The 24161-nt window shown below is 40.3% G+C and overlaps 2 protein-coding genes across 2 annotated transcripts in view; both read right to left on the reverse strand.

Moving 5' to 3' along the window:
- The window catches only part of LOC311167206 (cytochrome b5 reductase 4), a gene marked incomplete at both ends in the record, with an annotated part of 60673 nt that extends 55733 nt beyond the window's left edge, over positions 1-4940 (reverse strand). Inside the window, 2 exons of the mRNA XM_084228061.1 lie at positions 1198-1351; positions 4866-4940. Coding sequence (XP_084084187.1) covers positions 1198-1351; positions 4866-4940 — 229 coding nt within the window. The remainder of the gene's footprint in view (positions 1-1197; positions 1352-4865) is intronic.
- Positions 4941-9470: 4530 nt separating this feature from the next.
- Positions 9471-14217, reverse strand: RIPPLY2 (ripply transcriptional repressor 2; the record flags this gene model as incomplete). The annotated part of the gene is made up of 4 exons (XM_084258609.1): positions 9471-9618; positions 13485-13549; positions 13848-13926; positions 14108-14217. The coding sequence occupies 4 exons, from the start codon at positions 14215-14217 to the stop codon at positions 9471-9473; spliced, it is 402 nt and encodes a 133-aa protein (XP_084114735.1).
- Positions 14218-24161: the final 9944 nt, after the last annotated feature.

Here is a 24161-nt window from a genome sequence, read left to right on the forward strand (position 1 = left end):
TAAAGTGTCTACTTACATCTTTGTGTTTACCTATCACCAGTCCATTGTAACAACAATATACTTTTTTAAGTAACCAAGTTCCTTTAAAACCGTAAGTTTTGCATTCATTCAATACGGACTGATGACCTATATATGGCAGGCACTGACATGGTCCCTGCCCTCATACAGGTTACAGTGTAATCAGGATAACTGATGACAAACCCAAATCACATTATGGTGAGAACAATTAATGACACACTTCCAACAAAGGACAGTGGACATATTTAACCATGTCGGATGACTCAAGGAAGTCACTATGGAGGCACAACGTACATTTTTGTGCCCTTTATTGCTCCTGCTCCCCTCATAGATGCCAGGTTGCTGGATACCATGAGGTATGCTTTCATCAGTTACTTTCCTGTGTCTCTACTTACTTTCTCCAATGCACCACTTCTAATTTGGAGCTTATAGTTTGCCGTGGGCTAGAAAAATCAGTTAATTAATATTGCTAAGAAACATACATTAAATAAAAATTGCTGCAAGTGATAACTGAAGGTTTGGCTTTAATGCAGGCTTTCTGATTTCCAATTAGCAGAGACATTTTGTCCTACAGAATTCTGTTATAAGACAAGAATGTGGAAATAATTCTATATAAACTAATATTACTGAATTATTATAATACTTGGGTATTAAATTGCCTGGCAAACAAATGCTTTCTTTCAAAGGGAATATATAGTACAGGGATGTTAAGTAAACAACCACCTAAGGAAGAAATATAGTCCAGGGCCACCCTGGTAGCACAAGGGGTTAAGCACAGTACTGTGAAGCTATCTGCAGCCTCTAGAGCACAAATTCAATCCCTGGCCAGCCAGGGAGCTACCCACATGGTGCAGCAGACCTCTCCTGTCTTACCTGCTGCTCCCCTGAGCAGTGTATTTCAGTCAGTCTGCCTGTTCCATTCCCCACTCTGTCTCTGGTGAATCTTCTCACACCCTGCACATCTGGCCTATATCCCAGTTCTTGTATGCATAAATAAATAAATCTTTTTTCAAAAAAAGAAATATAGTCCACATTCAGAACTGTTTAATATTGTCCAATATAAGACCTAATTTATTGTCTAAGTCATATCACCAAAGAGCAGTATCATTGGGTTATACAGAATTATAACTGGAAAGCCCAGCCAACATGTTTTACAATACATAAAAAAATACCACCTACCTCTTATGCATATCCAACAATCATCTTTTTTGTTGTGTTTTTTAAGTTCTTCTTCAGTTACTTCAATTAACCTGCCTTGTAATCCTGTGAGGTCCTTTCCACTTTTGGTCAATCGAATCCAATCCATAAGACTTCTGCCCTGTTTTAGAGGAACCTACATAAGAAAAGGAAAGAATTCAGTGTGGATTCTTCAGGTTATTTGCTTTTCTGTCTCCCTGCTGTTTGTCTTCAGGCTGCTCATTAAACTCAAATCTAACAATTCAGCATATCTTTTTATAGCATTTGGAAGTTGTCAAAAGCATTTTGCTGCAATTTATAATTCCATAATTTAAAGTTTTCAATAGGGCCTCCCCTGGTGGCGCAGCGGTTGAGTGCTGGGCTGCGAAGCTGCCCGCAGCCTCTGCAGCACTGATTCGATCCCCTGCCACAGGGCGAGGGTCCCACATGGGCGCAGACCTCTCCTGCTGCCTGCTGCTCCCCTCAGCAGTGTACTTCGGTCCTTCTGCCTGTTCTTCTCTCCACTCTGGCTCTGGTGAGTTCTCTCACCCTCCCGTGCTTCTGACTGTACCCAGTGCTTGTATAAAAAAATAAATAAATCTTTAAAATAAAAAAATAAATAAACAAATAAAAATAAAGTTTTCAATAAATAAAACATTATACTAGATATCTGGGGCATGAAGCAGAACTTAGAAATTGTCACACAAATGTTCATCATAATATAATTAATATCATAGTATAACAAGATTAGCATTAAACCTAGGGTCAGAAAACATGTTATGGTCCTGGTTCTATGAGGTGTGAACAGACATTTAAAAAACTGTAATATTCTAGGGAAGTGATTGGAAAACTGGTGTGCCTGTTACTGTATTACACTTGAGGTAATAATAGTTTTTACCTGTGGTGGTAGTGGAGGTGAAGAGACTTAATCCCTTATGTGGACCTCAAAGCCTAAAATATTTATTATCTGGCCTCTTGCAAAAAAAAAAAAAAAAAAAAATTGCTTATCTGGTCTCCCTGGTGGTTCAAGGGATTAAGACACAACCAATGAAGCTATCCGCAGCCACTGTGGCATGAGTTCGATCCCCAGCCAGGGAGCTACCCTTATGGAGCAGCAGACCTCTCCTGACTCGCCCGCTGCTCCCCTCAGGAGTGCATTTCAGTCGATCTGCCTGTTCTGTTCCCTGCTCTGTCTCTGGTGAATCCTCTCACCCCCCACGCCTCTGGCCTGTACCCCACTTCTTGTATGCATAAATAAATAAATCTTTTAAAAAAAATGTTTATCCCTGCCTAGAAGATTTAATAAAAGGGTATTTGGGCACTTGGTGTTTTGTTCTATTTTTATAAAATAAGTTGTTAGATAAGAGTCATTATTAGTATTTTAATCAGTTAAGATAACCTAGTAGAAATTTTGCAAGACCTCTATATAGGATAGGGCTACTGTCTAACTTGTATAACCAGTTAACAAATTACTACCAGGGGAATGTTTACTGTAAAAGCAGACACATTCAAGGAAGTTTATTGTTATACGCTAAATGTTTGTGTATCCTCCCACTCCAACTCATATACTGAAATCCTAATGTCCAGTGTCCCAATGTCCATTAGCAAGTAGGGTCTCTGTCAGATGGCTAGGTCCCTGAAATCAGTGTCCTTATAAAAGAATGCTTAGAGCGTTCCATCACTGGTTCCACCAAGTAAGGACAATGAAGCGATAGCTCTGGATAGGGAATCAGGCCCTCCCCAGATATAAAACTGATCTTCAACTTCCCAGCCCCCAAAGCTGTAAGAAATAAATTTGTTGTTTATAAGCCAGTTAATCTATGGAACTCTGTTATAGGAGTCTGAAAGAACGAAGACATTTACACACTTCATTTTTATGAATGATACCTGTTTTAGGCATTCATTTATCCCCCAAATAACTAAGTTTATAGGCTTGTGGTGTCTCTCCAATTTTACATTCTCTCTTACTAAAACAGACTGTCCCATCTTTACCATCACTGGAACTCTCTGGGTCTGAAGTGCAAGAAAATTATTTTTCCCACCCCAAACCAAATCATTTGACTCTCTCTTTCCATAATCTGCAGCATAAAGTAATTGAAAATGTAAATTTAATCATGGACCCTCCCTACTTCAGTAGCTCTCCATATTATAATAAATCCCTAAATTCCCTAGAATGGCCTACAAGGCATTTCATAATTTGGGCTTTTTTCTTTTTAAATTCACTATAATCTTATTTTGTCCTCTTTTTGGACCCAAAGAGTCACTTTTGCCAAAACCACTTGTGGAACTTTTTTGTCTTTACCTCTAAATGGAATCTGGGAAATGGTTGGTTGTTTTAATGGAGAAGGGCAGCAATTCTATTCTAACTCCTATCCTCTGGAAAGAATACTATTCATTTATAAAAATAAACAGGTCAAGTAGGAAGAGGAGACACATGAGAGGATGACTGAATGAAAAGTCACAATCAGTCATAGCCTATCAATCCTCTAGGTAGGTCTAAAGGCACATTTCTTAACCAATTTCCTCTTCTGTGAACTGGAGGTTAACAAAAGCACCCACAAACAGGATCGCTGTAAAGATTTAATAAGTTAACAGACATAAAGCACCCAAACTACTTAAAATATACAGTATGGCCACCCGTAAGCAATGGATAAACCTTAGCTATATTATTATTACAGTCACGTTTACTTATTTCTGAAAAGCTAATGAAAATTACAGATCCCTGAACATATAACTCTGATCTAAACTTCAGGTGTAAGTAGAGAAAGAAAGCAAGCTGCTGAAGGTCCTAAATAAAATTAAGATCCAACAGTCCAGAAATGAAAAAGACGTGGCCCAATTAGGTAGAAAGTTCAAAAACAAAAACATGAGGATGTGGTTACAGAATGAGGAACAAATAACAGGAAAAGCAACATTCATAAGACAATGAACACAGGGGACAATTTTATTAAATTTTGCAAATTCAATATATATTTGTAGTTCACCTGTTGCTAACAGTAACTTTGATTACCAAAAACTTAAAGAGTTCTATTAACTTCAAAGTCAGTACGGATTTCAATAGACTTGCAGTAATAAAACAAATGTCAGGTACCAGAGGGTGAAAGGCAGTATGTGTCTGTTAACCTAACCAGGGCTGGCTTCTCCAATTTCTCCGAGCTCCTGGAGTCCCCAACTATAAAGGGACGGTGACTGTCTGATCTCTGTGGCCACTGGCCCATCTTTCCCTTCTGCTAGGAAAGCCCTATCATTCACAACGTCTTTGGAACATGAAAAACAAGACTGGAAAGGAAGACAGATTATTGAGGAAAGCAAAAGAATTCTAAGTTCCTACAGAACAAGGCAAGTGCAGTGCCTGCCTCTGTATTATATACTAAATTGGCCGGGGTGGCGGATGGGGTTGGGGGTGGGAGGATGGGGAAGTTCAAGAAAAGGAATTAACAGCATGGGATAAAGAGAAGGGAAAGAAAAGAGGTTACTAGGTGAGAGGGAGGGAGGTTAGGAGAATTCGAGGACTGGAGACGACGTGGGTGCCAGCAAGGGTAGGAAGGAAAAAGGCTGCAGAGAGGGCAGGAGGTTGGAGACGGGTCAGAAGGAGAGAAAGGACCATGTGAGAACCCGAAACGCTGGCGGGGAGTGAATGCACAACGAGACCCAGGGCGTCCCCAGCTTACCTTGCTACGCCCCCCAGAGGCGACGCGCTGCTGCGAGCTGGGGGCCGGGAAAGACTGAGAAGGGACGTTCAGCATCTTGGACCCCTGGCCCGGGCCCTGCCGGGATCGCTGGCGGTCTGGATAACAGAGTTCGGGTAACACCTCCTGCTCCGGCTCTGAGGCCGGGCAGAGGCCAAGCCCCCGACCCACTTCCGGGGTCGCCCGGGGTGAGGCGCGCCATGACGCAATACGTAGAGGCCATAAAGGGTGGAGCCAATGGGAAGGACGGAGAGCCGGCAGGGGTGGAACTAGCAGAAAGTACGCATGCTCCGTTAGTCCTGCACCCTGAACTTCAGCACCGACAGGAGGTGACAGCTATTGGGTGAAAAGTATTAGAGTGAAGCTGTTCCTTAGCCTTGGTGCTGACCGAATCTGAGAATAAATTCTGTAAAGCACTGTAAATACAGAACACAGTGTCTGTCCATTAAACGCTATCATCACATTGCCTGAAATATTAATATTAAATCATATTGACGTCTCTGAAACTCTGCTCTAAGGCACTAGGCTGTGCCAAAAAGAGAACCTTTAAGAACTAAGTTGTCAAAAGCAAACATGTTACTCCTGTGGCGTGAAGAGAAAACTTAGCTTTCAAGAACCCACGCTAAATACCAACGAGTGAGTCGAAGACGCTCGTAAAGTCTTCTTTTTCTCCACTCATCCACTCACACGTTCCTCCTCATCTAATTTTCTGTCTTCCCTGATACTAGGAACTATGTATTGACACAGTTCACTACCAAATGAAATGCTAAACAGCTACCTGTATGACTCATCTCTGAACTTAAAGGCTAAGTCGTATGCAAGTTACTTGAATATCCTAAAGCTTCACTTTCCCCATATGCATAATTTTAGGTTTTATTTAGTAAGGATGAAATGAGATGCCATGTGTAACTATGTAGTACAATGTCTGATTAATAGTAAACACTCAATAAAGGGCAGTGACTTTTTACATTATTCCATTATAATAACGAAAGCACCAGCACTGTATAGGTAAATACCAGTCCCTAATGCTTGAATCCCCACCAGTCCCTAATGCTTGGTGAACTGGTGAATTCTTTGCAAGTCCATTTAGGAACAGACACATCTGAGAGTAGAATCCAGTCAAGCAAGGAAGGCTTTAAGAAAAGGAAATAACTCTCAAAATCCTCCTTCCATTACTAACTTTTCCCAACTCTGAAACATGGTTTGAACTTGCTCTATTTCAATTACCAATGAAATTGAATGTAAATGTCTCTAAAATGCCGGTAAATCAATGTTTATAGTCTCTTTTCAACTAGAAGGGAAAATATGTGAATGTATGCAGCCAATCAAGGGTAATTTCTTAGTTAGGTAACTATCACTGATCTTCACTCCTGTCCATTAGCATTCTGGAATAATACAGAAACATTTTGTAGGGTAAAGAAAATATCAGGCTTTTCTGCCCTTTCGCCATCAGGATAGATGATGGATCCTTGTCCTGAATGCATGCCTGATGGCGGGCACCTGGAATAGGGTGTGGGCATAGGTAGATGGGATTCAGCTGAGCTAAGACTGTGCTTTTTAAGGGCGGCGTCACGGGGGGACGCCAGCAGAAGCAGCAATAGCAGCAGCAGCAGAACCTGAAAGAGAAGCCGAAGCAGAAGCAGAGAACGCCAGAGAGCCCAGATAGAGTGAAGACTTGCTGGGGTCTGGGAGGCCTGCCAGCCTCCCAGCCCCCCAGCCAGCACCCCTGCCTGCCATATGCCTGGTGAACCCCAAATAAAAAACCTGCAAAACTACTGAGGACTCTGACTCCTCCTTTACCCGGTCTGCATGGGATCAGAAAACCTGCACTGTGCCCATGTCCTGCCCTTACAATTGGCGTTAAGTCGGCAAGATCCATGCAGACGGGTATTGGAGCCCTCCGAAGACCTGGAGGGACTAAGGAGAACAGACTGTTTGCCTTTGATGACGCTGGAGGCGCCATGGTGGCGTAGAGAGACAGAGAATATCCCAGTGGACAACTTCCACGAGCTACAGGACGAGAAGGTGGACAACTTCCACGAGCTACAGGACGAGACCTGGCGTGAAGGAGAAGGTGGACAACTTCCACGAGCTACAGGACGAGACCTGGCGTGAAGGACATGCCCAAAAGGACCAGCCAACGACACCGGAAAGGACCAGTCAATGACCCCTGAGGCAGCAGGCCGTTGCTGAAGCAGGGAGAGGCCAATGGACTTGGACTGATGGACTGATGGGCTGACGGTCCCGTCAGAGGGCGGAGGACCTTGCAGGTTGATATGTTTTGGGACCCTGGGGGTGGAACAGTTTTGTTTGTAAACCCCAAGAGATGGGAATCTGGGGGTGGCCAGTGGGCCTAGATGGCCAAAAGCAGCCTGTGCATGCCCAGCAGCCAGGTGGAGGATAAAAGCCAACTAAGGCAGCAAAAGCTGGTACTGATGCTAAGTTGAGAAGCCCTAAGCGGCTGTTAAGCAGCCTGGGTATGCTGAAGAACTGTGAGTCTCGTAAAATCACCTGTGGGTGATGCCCTGCTCATTCTTGAGTGAGGGTGAGGAGCTGAGGAACCTGTCCTTGGGGGACGGGTGGGGAACGTGGCTTGGGGTGGAGCCCAAGCCGAATGCAGAGTTTGGATCCCGACCCATGTGCTTGTGCAGTGGGTTGGCCTGAGTGCAGGGGTCTGTGAGTCGCATTGGTGGCCGTGAAGGCCGAGTGTTGGAGCGACTGCAGACAGAAACCCTGAGGGTTGGCGATTACCCCCAATAGAATAAAATTGCGAATCCCAGAGGTAGCGCATCCTGGGGGTGGATGCTGTGTGTGCCTTGTAGCCGAGACTACAGCCAGAGAAGGCCAGGAAGCCTGACGGCTCCTGGCATGTTGCAAAAGATGTCGTGAGTGATTCCCCTCCCTCGTATGAGCAGTGCCTTCGGCAGCAGATTTGGTGGCTCATCTGCTGGTACCAATAATTGTCTTTTGCACTAGGTTGGTGCCCTGCCTGGACTTATTTGTGTTCTGTTGTATTTTGGTATTGTATTTTGTTATTTGATGTATTTGCTTTTGTGGGCCATGGCTGCATTGTTTGTTTGCTTAGAAAATTGTATATATATATGTATAGACTGTATGGCAGAAAACCCTGAGGGGGTGGACTGTAGGGTAAAGAAAATATCAGGCTTTTCTGCCCTTTCGCCATCAGGATAGATGATGGATCCTTGTCCTGAATGCATGCCTGATGGCGGGCACCTGGAATAGGGTGTGGGCATAGGTAGATGGGATTCAGCTGAGCTAAGACTGTGCTTTTTAAGGGCGGCGTCACGGGGGGACGCCAGCAGAAGCAGCAATAGCAGCAGCAGCAGAACCTGAAAGAGAAGCCGAAGCAGAAGCAGAGAACGCCAGAGAGCCCAGATAGAGTGAAGACTTGCTGGGGTCTGGGAGGCCTGCCAGCCTCCCAGCCCCCCAGCCAGCACCCCTGCCTGCCATATGCCTGGTGAACCCCAAATAAAAAACCTGCAAAACTACTGAGGACTCTGACTCCTCCTTTACCCGGTCTGCATGGGATCAGAAAACCTGCACTGTGCCCATGTCCTGCCCTTACACATTTTTACTGACAATTGAAATGCTTATTGTGAAAAGAGTGTATTTGAGCTAAAAGGACTTCATGGTTATGATTTACTATGTCACATTTACTTTGTAAAGTACTCCTATTTCTAATTTCTTAATTGATGGCACATTCCTTTATAAGTCTATGTCAGAAAGGCAAATCACTGAAAATTTCTTATTTCATTTCCCATAAGAAAATTTGTACATGGGAACATCAGAAGCAGAGAACCAGCACAAAGGAGGGCAATGTATTAGAAAATGTTTCCTATCTCTTAAGTGTCTTAGCTTCCCCTTAGAGAGAAATGGAAAATACTATCAAATTCTGGTCTTCTGACTCTGCATTTTTGAACTCCATGTAAGTGTAACCCATATAAACATTTTGTTTTAGTTCTCATTACTTTAGTTCCATAAGTATTAAACACAAATTTTTTTTTAACCAGATTTAAGGACATTACATAAGTGTTAAGTGAAATTACCTGATTCATCACTAATTAGATATTCCTAAAATTTAGCTCCCCTGAGGTTGATTCCCACTCTCAATTAGAAAATTAAAGTGTTTTTCACCATCTGCTGGTAAATACGTAATAATGTGTGATTGATAAGACAATTTTGTTCATTATCTGATATTATTCACTGGTAATTACAACATCCAATGTGCATGTTACCAAACTCAGACTTGAAAAGTAAGTGTTGACATTCTTTGCAAAGTTATAACTAAATATTTGTAAAATTATAGCTAAATATAAATTTTTATTTACTGAAGAGGCCAAAATTATCTTTTGTAAACCCAAACATATAAATAGAACCTATTTTTAAATTCTAACAATGAATTATATTGTAGGGATAAAAAAGGCCAAAATACCATAGTAATTACAAAATATTTCATTTTATTAACAATTTATATACAAATAAGTTATTCTGAGAGGATTATGATACATTTATACACTAAGTTTATATCCTACAAGGCTTGAATATCATCAAAAGTAAATAGTCAGATTAATTTTCACAGATCAGCTCCTCAATTTCATCTTCACTATCAGAATCTTCATAAAAAGAAATTGTGGCTTGAACTGGAAAATTTTTCAGAAGAGCTTCTGCTTCTTGATATAAGTAATCATAACACTTTGATTTGGGCCAAAATAGTCTGAAAGAAGCAGACAACAAAATGTGCTTTATTTTTTTCAAACTTGAAATCTTTCTACTTAAGAAATGTTCAAATTTCAAGAGCTTCATATATTTAATAATTGATTTATTGTGTATTTAAATACAGCCTTAAGATAGAGCACTTAAAAATGCTACTATCAGGCCTCCTTGGTGGTGCAAGGGGTTAAGTCTCAGCACTCTGAAGCTATCAGAAGCCACTGCAGCACAAGCTCAATCCCTGGCCAGGGAGCTAATCCACATGGTGCAGTAAACCGCTTCTGTTTTGCCCACTGCTCCCCTCACAGTATGTTTCAATCAATCCACCTGTTCTGTTCCCCACTCTGTCTCTAGTGAATCCTCTCGCCTTCCCCCCACACACACCTCTGGCCTGTACCCTAGTTCTTATATACATAAATAAATCTTTAAAAAATGCTACCATCACAGCTTTCCACTTGCCTTCCCCCCACACACACCTCTGGCCTGTACCCTTCTTTTATACATAAATAAATCTTTAAAAAATGCTACCATCACAGCTACCATCACTGCTTAGCAAAGAATCAATAATTGGTTGATTACTTTTAAATGTCTACCCAAATCATAAGTTGAATCAAACAAATTCACACTAAACCTTGCATGGCATAAGACTAATATTTAGCTCACTTCAGGTATAATGCGTATAGTTAATCTTACGAAGCACAAAAGGTTTATTTTCCAATTTCCAAATTCCTTCAGGAATCAAAATTCTGAATGATACCAACCACTGAATTAAAATTCTGATGATAGCCAACTTTTAATGATGACAAAATATTATGCATTACCCAAAGGCAGAAATCAGAGATCTTGTTTGAAACTCATAGATTGAACTCAGTTACAGATATAATAACCAATGCAAGTTTAGGAAAGTACAAAAAGCAGTTTTAAAAAAGTTTGTATATGCACTCCCAATTTGAGATGTTGAAGGGCTACCTCTAACCCCAACGTTGATTACATATCCTTCCCCATCCAACTTAATTTGGGAACACCATTTTGAGATTTTTGAGAATGACACCAGTTTTACACAATTAATAGTGTGTAAACATGATTACCTCAAAATTTCAAATGTCTGGCAAATAGTAATCTTGCCATCAATTTTTCTATATTTTTCATCAGAAGGGAAAAAAGAGGAGGGATGTAGCTGAATAATAAACTACAGAGCAGTCATTTTAATGTGGAATAAATAGCCTCATGTATGTAAACCCCTCTTTGGTTCTAACAAAGAGAAGGTTACATTATGTCTAATGTGCTCTATTTTAGAAAAATAGCAATGTAGTTTATAAATGTTTCTAACAAAATGACAGGAAAATTTTTATAATTTTATGCCTAAGTAAGTAACCATCAATAATTTAATCATTCCATAAACATTTTAGTAATCTGTTGTGCCAGACATAATGATTCAAAGATGAATAAATCATCGTCCGTACTCTCAAGAATTTAACAGTGAAAAGAATCAGAAACATATAATACTACTCCAGCTAGAAATAAATATGAATATAGTAAGTAAGAATACTAAAGTAGTTTAGTAAGGTTAAAAACTAAGCCCCTACTCCTGACCCAGCAGGCAGGTTGAGAGGCTGGAATAGATAAGGGAATAGACAGGCTTCGTTGGGGAAAAGGCCATAAAACTGACCAAAATGACCAGGAAAGCCAGCCCAGCTCCAGGAATGCAGAAGCAGAGTCCAGAACATGCTTCTGTGTCAAAGGCCAGCACTGGAGACCAGACATCCCAGCAGATAACTGGTGCAAAATGGCACCCCAAGTTACAAAGGCCGCGTAAACAGAGTATAAAAGAGAGCCTCAAATCCTCCTTAGGGCACAGATTTGTCGCATCTCACCTGCTGCTTCCCTCCCAGTGTAGTATTTCAACAAATCTCCAATCTGTCTCTGGCGAATTCTTTCACCCCAGCACCTCGGGCCCAATCTTCTCCCCACAACAGTTCAGAAGAGGAAGGAATTGCTTATATAGGAAATAATATGTCACTGGAACTGCATATGCCAAAGAATCTTGTTTGTTATCACACAGTCTCAACAGAATTTTTCACTGATCATTTTTCTCCCAAGGGACACCACAGTTTCCTGTACTTCCCCCTATTCCGAGTGATTTTTCTCAGTCACCTTCACGGGCCTCTGTTTTTCTCTATATAGGTTAGATGTTGGCCCTCCTCTAGGGGTTTTACACTAGTAATCATCTCTCTTTTCTCACTTCCTACAATAGATAACATGACTTAATGCCATAATTTCCCCAACTATTCCTTTACCAAAGGTTTCCACATCTGTATTTCCATTAAGATCTTAATGCTGGGTGGCTGATCAATCTCTCTAAAGGATGTCGCTATCTGGATGGCCCTAAGCAAAGTGAATACCATAAATGGGAAACTACTTATTATCTTGCTTCCCAAATCTCACTTAAGCTTCAATATCCTTTCTGTTAGGATAGTATTTACTTGCTAATCAGTCCCAAACTTGGGAGCTAATCTGTCTTTTTACCTCTTCTTCACCTACCTTATACAAAGTATTATTAAACCTAATCTATTTCTTCACCTAAATACTCCCCAAATTCACTCAGTCCCATCCCCACTCCCAGTGCCTTAGAATTGGTATTTATCATTCTAGCCTGAACAACTGCAATAAATTCCAATTTCACTTTTGGTGTTCTAACTAAGCTTATATATTATTTCCTTAGTAATTCTTCTGAATCACAAACCTAATCACACTACTCTTCTCATTAAAATCTTTTGAGTAATCTCCCAATACCATTTACAGAATAACAACCATGGATTCAGAACAACACATACAGGATCAGGACAAAACTGAACCAAAGTGTACAAGATCTGGCCTTTGGCTTCCTGCTGGAATAATCACAGCTTCCGGCACCCAAATTCCAGCTCCTCAATGCTCCCAGATTGAGCTGTGATATCTCCTTGTATCTCTCTTCTTGGGCTATTTCTTCTGTCCCTGCCTTACTTGCTAACTTCAATATTTGCTAAGCAACCACAACCTATAATATATACACATTCTTGAGCCCCACTGCCTCCAGCAGAGTTAACACTTCACCACCTCTACCTACTTGTAAAACTGACCAACCTGAACTCTATTGCCACTTGCCACTGGACCATTATTATTGTTTTCTGTATCCTTCAGTAGTGCTAGCACATGATAGGAAATGAATTAACATGTATTGACAATTACAGGCTATTTATAAACCTATATATGTTTTACAAACATCATAGGGCTTTTCATTTATCAGCTCCCTGAAGCAAAGGTCAGCATTAAACTTTCACTTGAATAAAAGCTACAGATTCTAATAGAAAGGCTGACTTTCTGTAAGCTAGCTCCTCACTATTATATCAATTAATTTTTGGTCACTTTTATGATCCTAAGTAATCTTTAGGGCTTTCACTATATTTCTATTTTCTCGTACAAGCCTAGCTTGATTCGCTGTAAAACTGCAAGAGAATAATATTGAAAGAGATTGCTGTACTCACACTGGCTAACGCGAGGTCAATTTCACTCAGCCTCTTTAGCATTCAAAATAAAATATTTTGCAGGCACAACATGTCTACACCATTCCCTTTCCCTCTTTATAATGCATTTTTTAAGCGTTTACTGAGTGTGCGCTGATTAACAATTCTACGTGAGAGTATGAGCACCTACATTTTTCCATTCGATGAGTGGAGAAACTGTAGGGCTGGAAAGATAAAGCAAAACCTTGAAGATAGATTTTCCAACAGAAAAACTGCAGCACTAGCTGCTGAGCTGAGCTCTGCGTTGCCCCAGGTCCTCCCCTGAGTATGGAAGTTCAGGAGATCTTGGGTGAGGCCTGCCACTCACCTAACCGGGTGTCTGTAATTGGAAAGCTTTCCTAAAGCTGCAGTCGTTCCGGAGCCATCAGACACCTGGGAATGAAAGGAGATGAAGCGCGGCTATCACTCACCTTCTTGGAGAAACCGGAAACGCGCGCAACCAAATGTTCCTCGAGCCCCCAGGGAATGTGACCCCCGGGCTCCGAGCACCCTGGCCCTCGACCCAGTCCGTGTGTCTCAGTTGCTCTGAAGGACACCCTCGCCGCACCAGCACCAGCAGGGGCACCGGCAGGCGTGATCTTAAGCGGGCCGGCCGTGTGTACCCCGCGCCATACCTAACGGACCGTGTACGTCCCTCGGAGGCGCGGCCAGGCGTGCGCTGCTCACTTACCGCCTCCGCGGCGAGGTGCGGCTCCTCCTCCTCCTTCTCGCCCGGGGCGTGAACCCAAGGTCTCCAGAAGCCTGCGGATCTGCGGGGTGGGAAGCACAAGACGCGCAGAGGAGACGTGAGCCCAGAGGCGGGAGACCCTATCGCAGCCGCAGCAGAGCGCGGGCCGGGCGGGTGTGCAGGGCGCAGGGCGCAGGGGAGAGGAAGGGGGAGGCTGTGGCGTGAGTAATGGGGAGGCGTCGGGTGGTGCCCACGCGCTATACCCGGAGTCCGCGCCCCGGCGCCGCGTCGGGCTGTCAGGGGCAGGAGGCTGCAGGCGGCGGCAGCGCGCGCATTCGCCAGCTTCACTCTCTACACGATCGGAGATCTCCATGGCGCGCCCGGCTCCGCGGAGGCCGGCTGCCAGCTCGCGGTCAAGCCTGACCCCTTCCGCCCGCTGGGCCTCAGAACCTAGCCTTATATAACCCTGCGGCCTGCTGCATATTTAGGGTTCGCTTCCTCTCCGCCCCTCTCTCCCTGGCTAGCCACATAAACAAAAAGGCTGCGCGTGAAGGAGCAACGGGCTGAACCCTGGGTGTGAACGCGTGCAACCCCCAAATGGCCCGAGAAGAGGTTTTGCCTAGCAAGTGTTAATCGCTCTTAGACACTTGGCTGCGGGAAGCGGGGTGGGGTGGGGGGGAAGGTGGATGCACAACATTCGCTGGAGAAGGCAATTTCCTAGTGAAGAAGCTAGGAGGGGATAAAATTAAGCCACCTGACACGTTTTGTGTATTTCTGCAAAAAGGCCAAGTGGCTGATAATTGACCTGAATCTCACGGCTTATTTTTGAGGGGGGTTGGGGTGGGAGAGGGGGGGTGTCTAGGGCAAATGCAACTGCTTATGTATCCTTTATTCTAAAAAATGAGATGTCAACCAAATTTAAAATAATGGCCTTAATTCTTTGGCCTGGCAGAGTGAAGGATGGATGGATGAATAAATGGACGCTTTACAAATGGAATACTGTCCTTTTTCTAATGTGTTGACAGAGTAGGTTCATATAGCTCTCTATTATTATTTGAAGATAATAAAAAATTCACAAGAAGTAAATTGTAAAAGACTGAATGTTTCAGCCAAGAGCCACGGACTGGACTCAAGGGATTTGAGCATATATCTGTATATTAACTTCTCAGATCTTTGTGATTTTTCACATCTTATCCGTGTTCTCCAAGATCATGAGTTTCATCTACATAGTTCTCTCATTACTTCGTACATACAGTTCCATCACTACCCAATAATAATTAGAAAATTCTTTTGTTGGGACAGGATGTGTGTCAGATGGTAATGAAATATTGAAAAGTAGTGATATGGGACAAGTCGGTCAACCTTTTCTGTATCTGCGTCTCTTAAGTTACCCATCATTTTCTACAGAGGTCTATTAAACTTGTAAAATTTGTTATACTTTAAAGGAAAGATGATATGTGAATGTCATAATTTCTTTCAAAATGTTTTAAATAATAAAACTGAACTTTCTCTTAAAAGTTGTAATTAAAGATCTTAAATGTAAGCTTCAGTGTATCTGCTATTCATTCAGTTTCCGCTAGGGAAATCATCTAATTGTGTACCTAAAGACTTACAATGACCCACCTGTCAAGAGGATGAGATAGAATTGCTTCAGATAATGATATCAGTAAGGGTGGGTACCTAATGCATGTCTCAGTACCTTAGAATTATTGTTGGTCTAAATAAAATTAAAATTTGGAATTTTTGCTATGGTGCCTGACATATAGTAAACTCTCAAGAAATTTTAAGCTTTGTAAACGTAAACCCTAAACAGATGTTAAGCTATCTGATGAAATGGGAAGCCATAATTCAGTAATGAAAGCACATTTTAAGCAGAGAAATGATAAAAGGGAGAGAATTGATAAGTCTATTTGGGCAAAAAGGAAAGTCATTTTAGAGTACATGAAACCCAATTTGGATTTCCAGAAGGCTCAATCAAGAATTACTGTGGAGGGGCCTCCCTGGTGGCGCAGCGGTTGAGCGTTGGGTTGCGAAGCTGCCCGCAGCCTCTGCGGTGCCGGTTCGATCCCCGGCTGCTCCCCGGCCACAGGAGGAGGATCCCACATGGCGCGCAGACCTCTCCTGCCGCCCGCTGCTCCCCTCAGCAGTGTACTTAGGTCCTTCTGCCTGCTCTGCTCCCCGCTCTGGCTCTGGTGAGTTCTCTCACTCTCCCGCGCTTCTGACTGTACTCAGTGCATGTATAAACAAAACAAACAAATAAATAAATAAATAAAACATGCCTCTATAAAAAAAAAAAAAAAGGAATTACTGTGGAGGCCTCCCCAGTGGTGCAAGGGGTTAAAACACAGCACTATGAAGCTATCCACAGCCACTGCAGCATGAGTTCGATCCCCAGCCAGAGAGCTACCCACATGGCGCAGCAGACCTCTCCTGTCTCACCCACTGCTCCTCTCAGCAGTGTGTTTCAGTGGATTTGCCAGTTCTGCTCCCCACTCTGTCTCTGGTGAATCCTCTCATACACACACACACACACACACACACACACACACACACACACCCCACTTGCATCTCTGGCCTGTACCCCAGATCTTGTATACATAAATAAATAAATCTTAAAAAAAAAAAAGAATTACTGTGTGTGCAGTATAGAAGTGGAAAGAGAAGTGACAGTGCTTCTAAGGGTAGGATATTCCTAGAGCAGAGAGGTAGCTGAGGAAATAGAAAGGGCTTGGACCCTTAGGAGCCTCTCTAGTCCTGATAAGATATGTTAGTTTTATTCTGTAAGCACTGGTGAAAGATTTTAAGAAGCAGAGTGGAATGGTCAAGCTTTGCATTTTATAAAACAGCCATATGGGAGATGGATTTAGGGAATGCTGAGACTGGAAAGAAGGATATAACTTTCAAAGTCTCTGTAATAGTTCAGGCAAGAGATAATGAGATGCATACTAAGGATAGAAATGAAAGAATATATTTGAGGAGAACTTAGGGAATAGAATCTTCAGAACTACCTGAATCATAAAATGTGGACAGGCATGAAAGTGATGTCCATATATGCTCCCAGGTTTCTTACCTAGTTATAATGGTGGGTAGATTGTGGGCTCAAACAAGGACAAAGAAAGCAGGAGATATAGGGGGAAGAACAGGTGAGATGTTGCTATGTTGTTTTATTTTGTTAATATTGCACATGGAAGGGGCATATTGAAATAATTTGGTTTTGGACCTTGAATCAGTCAAGTTGAATGAGCTATATGACAATCACATATAACGCCAAAGTCTCATAGGCTTAAAACAACAAAGGTTCACTTCTCATGTAGCTATCTGTCCATTTCTGTTTGATGGGGGACCTGCTGCATATCATCTTCACTTACAAATTAAGCTGATGGAATTTCCTTCCTCTGAAGATTGCCAATTATAACAGGGAGAAGGGAATAAAACCAATAAATTTTAGAAGGCTTAGTAACACATAGGTAGAGAAGATGTCCAGAGGACTACCAGAGATGTGAGATCTGGGTAACAGCAGTTCATGGCTAAAGATTTAAATGTGGGAATCATAAGAAAAGGGATGTAAAGGAGTTGATTAGTTTTCCCAGAGAAATTTTGTTGCTTGAGAACAGGACCCAGGAAGCAAGAAAAAAGCTGTGGAAAGAAACACTCACTAAAAAGGAATCATGAAATAGCAGGAGATCTGGTACTCAGCACCTGTATGTAGATGAGGTGTGTTGGAAATATGGAATGAAAGAATTCCAACAAGAATACAAGGCATTTTAGGGCCTCCCTGGTGGCACAAGGGGTTAAGACGCAACCTATGTAGCTATCCATAGCCACTATAGCTTAAGCAACACACATGGCGCAGCAGACCTTTCCTGATTCACCTGCTGCTCCCCTCAGCAGTGTACTTCAGTCAATCTTTCTGTTCTGTTCCCCACTCTGTCTCTGGTGAGTCCTCTCACCCCTCATACCTCTGGCCTGTACCACAGCTCTTGTATACATAGATAAATAAATCTTAAAAAAAAAAAAAAAAGAATCCAAGGCATTTAGTTCCACCAAAGCAAAGGGTCAAATAAGAGCATATATTAATTGAATTTGGCAGTTATGGAGTAAAAGTGATTTTAAAATAAGATCCTCAGGATAAGATGATGGAGACTTTTTCACAGTATGTTGAGATATAAAGATGAACAAATGAAAACATTGAGTTGTGGTTATCAATTTGGGAGGAAAGAGAGATGGAGAATGCTGGGTCAGTAGAGAGTTTTTAGAGTGCAAGAGATGGGAGAATGTCTGTAAGATGGAGAGAAGAGGCCTCCAGAGAGAGGGCACTGGATCATGGTTGGTGGTCTCAAAGAGGAAGGAAGAAATGGGAACCATAGAAATGGGGAGGATTCTCATGAGGTCGGAGAATGTGCATCAGTGATGACAGTAGTCCAGGCCTGGGAAAACAACAGAAAAAAAGTTTAATCTAGGTGACCAGACCTAGTGTGGAGAAGGTGGTGTGTAGTATAATGATGATGACAAGACACAAATCCAAAAAACATCAATTGTCCTAAAAATGTGAAAAGAGCAATGTAATACTCTAATGAAAAATAGAGATCTAATTAATAAAATTGCAGCAGACTTATATGTGATCAAATTTAGGTAAAATGAGAAATAGAAATATGAAATATTAGAGCTAGAAGATCCAAAATCTTCCATTTATACATTTATTCCATTTGTGCAATATATTTATACAGATGTTGAAGCTGACTACCAGTGTGACCAAGGCCAATATAACTTATTCATGTTACAGTTTAAATTTATTTTAGAATTCTCTGTGAGTCTTACCAGTACATTTAAAACATGTGCTTTTTAAAAACTGAGATATTGGGTCTCCCTGGTGGTGCAAGTGGTTAAGCAACGCACTGTGAAGCAATCCGCAGCTACTGCAGCACAAGCTCAATCCTGAGCTGGCCAGGGAGAAACCCACATTGCAAAGCAGACCTCTCCTGTCTGGCCCACTGCTCCCCTCAGCAGTGTATTTCAGTCAGTCTGCCTGTTCTGTTCCCCACTCTGTCTCTGGTGAATCCTCTCACCCCCAGCACCTCTGGCCTGTACCCCAGCTCTTGTATGCATAAATAAATAAATAAATCTTTAAAAAAAAAACCCTGAGATATCGACATTTAACATCAGTTTCAGATGTATCATGACTCAGTATATGTATATATTGCAAAATGATCATCACAATAAGTCTAACAGACCCTTATCAAATTAATTTTTTTTTCTTGTGATGAAAACTTTTAAGACCTATCTCTTTGAACTTTTAAATGTAAAATATAGTATTATTGACTCTAGTCACCAGGTTATACATTATATCCTCAGGACTTATTTATTTTAATTGCATTATTTTTTATCTAGGTAACATTGGATTACAACATTATATATGATTTAGGGGTATAGGTTCATACCTCTGCAGACATATGTTAAGACATCACTTCCAATATCAAGGCACCCATAATCCTCCACCACTATTGATTGGACCCTCTCCCTTATGCCCTGCCCCTGACCCCCCTCTGGTAACCTCAATTCTCAGATTTCTAGGGTTTGTATTAGTTTGATTTTATCTGCTCCTTTGTTCTATTTCTTTATATTCCATGTATGAGTAAAACCATAGTGTTTGTTGTCTCCTTCTGATTCGTTTTGCTTAACATAATCCTCTCCAGATCCAGCTATGTTGTTGCAAATGTCAGGATTTCATCTATTTTATGGCTAAATAGTATTTCATCTTCTTAATCCATTCATCTGTTATTGGGTATTTAGGTTGTTTCCATAAATTGGCTATTGGAAATAGTGTTGCAATGTTGTGAAAAATGCCACTGCAATTTTAATAGAGATTGCATTGAATCTGTAGATAGCTTTGGATGGTAGGGCCATTTTTACAATATTAACTCTTCCAATCTACATAAGCACAGGCTATCTTTCCATTTATTTGTTTTCTTCAATTTCTTTCACCATTGTCTTTCAGTTTACAGGTCTTTTATCTCTTTGGTTAAGTACATTTCTGGGCATTTTGTTCCCTTTTTAATGAAATTGTAAGTGGGATTTTTAAAATTTTCCTTCTTATTGTGTGCTTTATACAGTATATCACACTTTCATAGCACATCAATGAGTCAGACAAATCAATTGGGATTAAAAATATAAAAAGCTTCATTCATCGATTCTTGGCCTTTTGGCTAAGATCAAGTGTAAAAAGCTTCATTCATTCAATAAGTAGTGTGTCAGACAATGCTTTAAGAGCTTTAGGATATGTCAGTGAAAAACACAGACAAAATTCCTTACTTTCATGGAGCTTACATTCTAATAGACATCTAGCCACTAACTTTTATATTTCACTAAGAGAAAGTATTACAAATTTACCCTACATTTGGTACATATATACCTAACATGATTTTTTTAATCTTTAAATTTTTATGACTGAGAAAGGGAAGAGTGGAAAAGAGGAAGAACACATAAGCAACAATGCATGTGTTCTATTTTATCCTGAAAACAATAACCAATAAAAATAAATGTTAGAGCTTGAACTAGCTTCCCATTTTGAATGTGACCTGATGTTGCCCTCTTCTTTTCAACGGACAGGATGACCTCAAATAGGGCATGACTTACCATCCCCTTAGAGACTGAGGTGAGAAGCAGAAGTGTGAAGGAGTGAGGGGAATATAATGAGTCACAGCTGCTACTGTCACCATGTGCCTCCTGAATAATGTGGTTTTGCATGTACAAAAGCATTGCCAATTTCAGTTCATACACATTCCCTTTTATCCATGATTTTTTTGGTTAAGGAAAACTATAATATCAATCTAATTAGCCAGATTCCTTTTTAAAGGATTGTATATACAAAATGTGCTTCTTTCTAGGAAAATCATTCATATGTGTCTGAATGCCAAAGATTAAAATTTATTACTGATTTTTGATATTTTATTTCAATTATGTAGTTATGTTTTCACACAGAAAAATTATTAAAAATTAACACAGAAAAATACCCTACATAGGATATTTGTTAGGAATTTTTTTGAGTGGTGGAATAGTTCTAAAATTGGACTGTAGTGATAATTTCACAACTCTATAATTTACTAAGTGACACTAGCTCGTACAGTTAAATGGCTGAATTTCATGGTGTATAAAGTATGGATAAAAAAAAACTTTAAATATGACTTTAAAGGTTTGACCCTAACCATACTCGGTCTGAAAAATTATACTGCAATCAGACTTACGGCTATTTTAAGTGTTTCTGATTTGCAGATTTTTAAATAGATGTATTTCTGGTAGAGGAAGCAATTTTTGCAATATCAATTATAACCTTAGAATTTCTATTTATGTTTAAATACACTAGTCTCTGGGAAATTCTTGGTAGTTTTACAGCAGTGCAGTCTCTTCAACACTCCCCATGGATGCTCTAATTGGTGGCCATCGGAACAAGTTCTCTAGAAAAGAATATATTGGGTCTGCATGTAAGTACTTAGGCCTCCATTCTATCAAGTTAAATGACAAACTGTCTGCCAGTGATTCTGCACTCCTGCTGACTAGTCAGAATGAGGATCTCACAATGAGTCCATTAAAAAAGGAGCACTTGCCTCATTAACTGGTGATTGAACTAAAGAACAAGCAAATTTACTCAACTGACTTAGAATTTTATTTTGTATTATTCGAAAGTTAAGTACATGAATGTGTTCTGACTTAGTAGTAATCTAAAATATGTTTATCCTTTCTTACTATTGGATTGGACCTTCCGTGGTCAACATTTTATTCCAAAATTTCATTTGAGATAGTTGATCTAGTAGAGTTGGGTTTTTTGTTTTTTTTTTTTTCAGTTTGAGCATTGGATTCTTAGTGAAAGGTGGTGTTTCTAGCTTCAGACATTTGAGAGTCTTCCCAGATTTCAGATAAAGATAACAGTTGTGGTTAAAAAAAAAAAAAAAAAAAAAAAAAAAGACTGACTGAGAATGGAGCAGAGCTAGCACATGTTGTTTTAAACCAAGAAGGTGCTCACAGATGGCTCAGAGAGAGATTTAGCAAGTCTGTGCTAATCACACTCATACATGGGAATATCTCCATTGAAAACAGTCGGATTTCATTGTACCTCTCAGGTAACTTTCTTAGCTGGTAATAACATTGACATATAATATTTAGTGACTTAAAATATTCTGTGCTTTATTTTTTTTTTAAAGATTTATTTATTTTATTTATACAAGGACCGGGGTACAGGCCAGAGGTGCGGGAGGGTGAGAGAATTCACCAGAGACAGAGTGTTGACCAGAACAGCAGACTGACTGAGGGGAGCAGCGGGCAAGACAGGAGAGGCCTCCTGTACCATGTGGGTGGCTCCCTGCCCAGTAGTGATAGAACCGGCACTGCAGAGGCTGCGGACAGCTTCACAGTGCCACACTCAACTACTTGCACTACCGGGGAGGCCTCTATTCTGTGCTTTAAACTATAGCTAAAATTGGATATTATTAAAATCACAGTGAGAACTCATAAAAAGTGGTAATTCAATTCACATTGAAGGTTCAAAATATTTGTAGGTGTTCAGTTTGAACAGACTCCTTGAGTTCTTGAGGATTTCAGTTTTATATTTTTCTAAACTTCTATGTTACCCTTTAGTAGGTTAATCTGTCATGCCTAATATATAAAATAAACATACAATATATAAAAAAATTCACCTGATATAAAAACACATTTATCTGTCCCATTATAAAACTATATTTTACCATATCTGACATCTTGTTAAACATCCATTAACTGTAGAATTTTAATATCCTACATTATTACATATCAATGACCAAAATATGGTAAACAGCAAGATTTCACTATACATTTGGAATACAACAACATAGAAAGAATATAACAACATAGAAAGATAATTCAGAAATAAAACTAGATTAAATTAATACTAATAACAATATTTCAGCCACAATATGCCAGGCAATGCCAGAGCAGCATAGAATAAGTGCGTATTCTATCACGTTAACCACATTATCAAGCTGCTTATATTTCAACGGGGAGTAAGAAAATAGGCAAACACAGGAAGGAAATAATTACAGATTTGCAAGAATGCTATAGACAAAATTAGAGGAGTGATTTAATAGAAAGTAATTGAAGGAGGCCTCTTTTTAACAAGGTGTCAGGGACCGTCTAGTGGTGATGGTGCACGGGTGCATTGGTGAAGGAAATTCTATAGGGCCTACATCTGAGGGAGGTGGGGAGAACAAATATTGTTTAAAAATGAACGTTGATGTAAAAATAAATTAAAAAGTAAAAAAATATATAAACTGAGAGTTAAAGGAAAACTGGCCGAAGACCAATGATTTCTAAGTCACACTTGTAATAGCCAGACAGTATAAAATCATAACAGAAAATATCGATCTGCCCTGGCTGGCTCATACTATTAATGGGAGACCAGACAGCTGGTATGTGGGTTGCTCCAGAGAAGGAAAGACATATTGAATAGTATTTGCCTGTATGTATTTCTGACTTTTATCAATTACTTTGCTTAGAAAATAATTTGGACTGTAGAATGAAATTTATAAATTTTATTTTATTTATTTTTTTTATAAATTTTATTGTTATATTCCCCATACAATTGCAGCCCCCCATTCTGACCCCAATCCCTCCCCTCCCGCCCCCGCCCCCCTAAAAGTGTCTCTGGTTCATAGTTTTTTGTTGATTTTGATTTTCACTTTCTTATAGTTATTCAGAATGAAATTTATAAATTTTAAATAAATGATTCCCAGTTTAATAGGAAACTGAACTTTACAATGGAAAGTATTGTTTAAAAGGGATGGTAACTATTCATGTTAGCAACAACACAGACATGATAATTTAAGTAAGGAAACAAAAAGTTAGTAGTATGAAATTGAGTAGAATTTCAACTTTATGTTACTAGTGAATTAAGCATATTTGGAGATTTATAGAAGACTGCAATCTAAGAATGAACCATCAGTGAAGATTTAAGAAAATGTTACTTTGTACATCTTTAATGCTGGTAGGTGTTCACTAGACTCTCAATGACTAATGAGTAATTGAAAGAAAAATAGGAAAATGTCATCTTTATAAAACTTCTCTAAATTGTGTTGATTATACATTGATAGTTTTAGTTACTTCAGTTGTCATGATTGTGCAAGAACCAACTTGCTGCCTATTATTCCATTGCTAGTCTCACTTCCCTATTTTTACTAAAGGAACTCTGTATTTGTGCAGATATCAAGAAGTTAAGTGCTTTTGGAAATTTTGGGTCTTCTGTCAACCACAAAGAGAATCATATTAGTCTGAGTCATGATAACTTCATTCCTC

This window comes from Talpa europaea, assembly GCF_964194135.1.
Source record: "Talpa europaea genome assembly, chromosome: 2".
NCBI lineage: Eukaryota > Metazoa > Chordata > Mammalia > Eulipotyphla > Talpidae > Talpa > Talpa europaea.